At 51.2% G+C, this 4,895-nt stretch overlaps 1 protein-coding gene across 1 annotated transcript in view; it reads left to right on the top strand.

Annotated features, from left to right (window-relative positions):
- Positions 1-3,984: 3,984 nt before the first annotated feature.
- The window catches only part of ARHGEF10L (Rho guanine nucleotide exchange factor (GEF) 10-like), a 106,192-nt gene continuing 105,281 nt past the window's right edge, over positions 3,985-4,895 (top strand). Inside the window, 3 exon segments of the mRNA XM_009889999.1 lie at positions 3,985-4,021; positions 4,291-4,476; positions 4,583-4,610. Coding sequence (XP_009888301.1) covers positions 3,985-4,021; positions 4,291-4,476; positions 4,583-4,610 — 251 coding nt within the window.

Raw genomic sequence — 4,895 nt, 5'->3', positions numbered from 1 at the left:
TTTGTCACCTTTTTAGTCAAAATAAGGTGACCCCAATGCAATGGCAGTGGGGAAAGTCGCTCGCAAAGGGTGGGAGAGGTTCTGCAATAAAACAAAACCCCCAAATTGTTGGGAATTTTGAGCTGGAAACACCGATGGGGGGGGGAAATCCTTTTTTTTTTTTTTTTTCCTTTTTTCCCCTTTTTTGGTGGTATTTCTGATTCAAATTCTTCTCCCTTGAAATTCCTTTCCGGGATAGTTTTGCAGCGGGTAAACTTTGCAAATACTTTGCAAAGCGTTGAAAGTTGGAGATTGGGATAAGCATCACATTTTGGGGATTTGGGGGCAATAAATAAGGCTTTTCCATTGCTTTTTGGGGTCTCCACAAGAAATCTTTGCAAAGTGGGTTATTTTTTTTAATTTAAGTGCTAGAATTCTCATTTTTTTTACTTATTCCCCCCCCCCCACACACACGTTTGCACTTCTCACGGCGCGAGCTGGACAAGGGATGGATTTTTTCTGGTTCGTCGGTGATGTTGAAAAGGAAAAGCAAAAGGAAAACAGAGGCACTTTTCCAGGTCTTGGGGGTTTTTAGCTGGAATATTTGCCGGGTATTTGCCCAGAAGAGCCTTTTCGAGGCGAAAGAGGGGAACACTGTGTTCTGGAAGAGCTTTTACCATAAGATGGTGCCTTTTTGGCAAGAGTTTTTTGAAAATAGAATTGCAAGATCGCCTTGAATCTTAAATTTTCATGGATTTTTTTCAGGGGAGACCCTATCCTTTTGGCTTTTTTCTTGGAACCCCCATTTTTGGGTTTTTTTTTGGGGGGGGGGGAAAATCCATCTTTTGGCTTTTCTTAGGGGGGAGAACCCCCATATTTTTTCACTGTCGTTTCATTTCCACCACTTGCTGAGCCGCCCCTCGTTGGCGCCTCCACCAGCCCCACCCAAACACCAATTTGGGGGAATTTTGAAGACGTGGGATAATTTTTGTCTTCATCAGAGCTTCCGTTCCCACCCTGACACCTTCAAATCTCTGCGATTAATTCCTTGGAAAAGTGGGCAATAAAGCACTCGGCCCTTAAAATAAGGCGCCGCACCAACTGAGTTAGGGCTGGAAAAAACAAAACCAACTTAATTTGCAGCAAATATTTGCTGGTTTGTTGTTTTTTTTTTTTTAATTATTGTTTTAAAGGAGCAGGATTTGGAGGAGAAAACCATCTCTGCTTTGCTCTGGGGACCGTGCCACTTTCCCCAGCATCCTGCCTGCTGGGAATAATCTGAATTAATTCTATTTTAGTTTATTTTTTTGGCTGAGGTGATGGTGGAAAATCATCCAGGTGGTGAAATAAGCCTTGAGCTGGTGGTTGGGATGCGGGATGGTCACCTGGAGGAATTAATAAGGAGCAGAAGGCAACTTTGGGGAGATAAAAATTGATTCTTACTTCTACCCTCCCCATCCCTTATAAATAGCAACAGGGTTATTTATAAGGAGGGATTAACATGGCGGGGATGCGGAGCAGGAGGGATTCCTGGGGTAAATCCCAGCTGCATCCCTGCTGGGATATTATGCATTTATTGATTTTATTTTATTTTATTTTTGCCAGCCCCTATAATTAAGAAAAAAGGAGGTGTGTGTGGAGGGAAGGATGCTTTAAGCAGGGAGCGGGGCTGGCAGCCGGCACCGCCAGCTGGGACCTGTCGCTCTCCATCCCGGCGGCTAAAAATAAACAAAATAAAGCCAAATAGTTGCCAGCTTGCTGGGCGAAGGGTCGGGCCGGGTTTAGCAGATGGCCCTGCTCTTCTGCCTTTATTTAGAGCCGCCTCTATTTATTTTTCCCTCCCAGGTTGGGAGGGAGACGGGGCTAAATTGACTCTGGATGCCGCCCGGAGCTGTTTGCTGGCGGCAGGCTGAGGACCCAGCAGCTCCTATGGGGTTAAAATCCATATTTCCAAGGATGATAGAGTATCCCTACATCCTTCTCGGGTTATATTGCATCCCTGCGATCCTTCTGGGATTATTCTGTGTCTCCTTTTCACTCTCCGTGTCTGCTCCAGGGGCATCTCCCTGGTAGGGCAGTTCTTTCCCGCCAGTTTTTGACCCATGGGATGCATTTTACTGGGATGCTCCAACCCCCGATGCCACTTTTTACTGGGAAAAAAATAATGCAAAATAACACTTTTATATTTTTTTCTTAATTTAGCAAGACCTAATTAAAGGGTCGGTGGGGGTGGGGGTGTTGTTTTGGAGAGGTGGTAATTCTTGCGTGCTCGCAGCCGGGAAAATAACCAGCCCTGGGGACAAATTGGGCTGATGGGAGCTTATGTCAACTGTCAAAATGGGAAGTGACCTTCTCCTGCCCCGCTAGCGGGATAAAATCGGGACCGAGCCGCGGGGCCCGCCTGCGCGTCGTCCTCCAAATGCAGAAGCCGTCGGGTTGCTGGAAGGGCGAAGCAAACCAGTAAGCAAACTGGTTTCTGGATTAAAACTGTCATCATCCTACTGCTGGGTTTATTTTACCCAGGTTTTGTTATTTTCTCTTCACTTTGCTTATTTTTTTTTTTTTTTCGGAGGTGTTGCTTCAGAAATAGGGCTTTTTTTCTTTTTTCCCTCGTGGTCCCCGGCTCCGTCGCATCTCCTGGTGGGCAGGTTTATCCCGGATTTATGCCTCGGTTGGTGTTGCATCCGTAGGGAGGAAAACCTGGAGCTTGGAGAAAAGGGAAGAGGAGGGAATTGCCTGCTCCCACTCTAATGGGAAGCAGATTAGGTGACACATGAGAGCAACCTCGGCTGCCAACCACTTTCTGTTTTGAGGGCTGAGAAAGAAAGAGTTCAAGGAGGCAAAAAAATAAGCGTCACTCCGTTCTCCTCCCAAATAAATCCGTCTTATAGCGTTTACGGACGCAACGGGGTGGTTGTGAAAGCGGCTGGAGGAGGATATTTGCGGCAGTAACGCAGGTCAGGGAGGGGAAGAGGAGTTTTATTTGGATTTTTGGTGTTGTTTTCATGGTTTGGAAAGGGATGGGATGGGGTTGGGGATGGGATGGGGTTGGGGGTGCTGAGCCCTGAGCAGCCTGGTGGGGTTGCAACATCAATTTGTGCTCGTACGGTGGTGGCGAGGGGGTTAAGAGCTCGTTTTCCAGGGGTAAATGCAAATGTGGGATGTGGTCCCAGACCTCAGCTCCCTCCTGCTGTGCTCTACATCTACATATATATATGTGTGTGTCTGTATGTGTATATATATATATATGGCCCCAGGGCTGTATGGTTTGATGCAAACCCACCTGGGGCCATTGCACTCACGCTGTGCCATAGCTCAAAGGGGTTTTGAGGGGGAATAAATAGATCCTTTTTTGGGGGGGATCATCCTGTGTCTGTGCATCCCCCTCCCAGGGGAAATGAGGGTACAGGGAGAAATGGGCACTGAGGAGGGGTGTCACGGCTCTTCAGAGCAGGGTGGTGGCGTCTGTCGTACACTGGTTGCTGCTTCCAGAAGGATGGAATTAGCAGAGTTTGGCCCCATTTGGCTCTTTGCAGGCTCTCAGGCATCGTTTGTCCCCACTGCATTGTCCCCGGGGCATGAGGGGGTCCTCGCTCCATCCTTCCTCTTCCTCTTGGCGACCTTTCAGGGCGTTGTGCCGGATGTCTCTGGTTACCACAGCGGATAAGCCATCGATCGGCGAGGAGGATGCTTGGCGCTTCCCACCCTCCCAGACCTTCAGGCGTGATGCTCGGAGCTGGATTTGCCGTGCACGGGATAAATTTACCGTGCACGGGGTGGATTTGTCATCCAAACTGGGACCTGGGAGCAGCTTTTCTCCTTCCTCACGAGGTTTTGCAGCAGCCAGAGCTGGATCCATCACACCTGGGGTCCCCCCGCATTCCCTCCTCTCCTGGGAACAGATTTAGGGGGGTGATGTCCTCTCTCTCTCAACGCATTTCTCTTCCTCTCCTGCAGGAAAGCCTCGGGGAAGGGCCCAGGCGGAGCATCCGGACCCCCTGCGCCATGGCTTCCTCCGAGCTGCCCCCCCACCCTGCAGTAGGTACTGTCAACCCACCAGAGTTGGGGGGCTGGGGGTGTTTAGAGGGGGTGCCACCCAACCTTGGGCAGAAAGGGGAGGGGTACATCATCCAGGGGTATCCTACACATCCTCATTGGAGCCTCTCGAGGTCGGGAAAACACGAAGGGCTGTTGCATCTGGCAGTTTTTGGGGGGTCATGCTCCTTCCCCATCCCCGCTCCATCCCATCTCCTCCCATCCCCTCCTCCATCCATACTGGGGGACACCTAGTGATGGCATTTCTGCTCACAGGTGACCATATCGCCTTGGAGACCCCCGGCCCCCTACCCCACGGGGAGGAGGACCTCGGTGAAGCCTTCGACTTTGAGGACAGTGAGGAAGAGGAGGAGGAAGAAGACGACTCAGCTGCCGAACCGAGTGGTGAAGTGGTCCTCCGAGCACCCCCTCGCAGGCGACGTGCTGCCAGCTCCGGTGTCGGTGAGGAGGGCGGGCAGGGGGTCCCTGCTGTGTCCCTTTCGGGTGCCCAGGGTGGCGTCGCTGCCCGGGTGCCAACGCTGCTTCTCTCTGCTTTTCCTCTCCACAGATGGGCTGGTACCAGAGACCCAGGAAGGGTATGTGGGATTCTGGGGAGATTTGAGGGAGTTTGGAGTGCCTCGAAAGGGGAAAATGCGGTGTCGGTGAGGAGGGCGGGCAGGGGGTCCCTGCTGTGTCCCTTTCGGGTGCCCAGGGTGGCGTCGCTGCCCGGGTGCCAACGCTGCTTCTCTCTGCTTTTCCTCTCCACAGATGGGCTGGTACCAGAGACCCAGGAAGGGTATGTGGGATTCTGGGGAGATTTGAGGGAGTTTGGAGTGCCTCGAAAGGGGAAAATGCAGCTTTGGGGGTTGTGCCCCCCCCCC

The sequence above is a fragment of the Charadrius vociferus genome, unplaced genomic scaffold, assembly GCF_000708025.1.
Source record: "Charadrius vociferus isolate BGI_N301 unplaced genomic scaffold, ASM70802v2 scaffold838, whole genome shotgun sequence".
Lineage (NCBI taxonomy): Eukaryota > Metazoa > Chordata > Aves > Charadriiformes > Charadriidae > Charadrius > Charadrius vociferus.
This window is presented reverse-complemented; position numbering and strand designations above follow the sequence as displayed.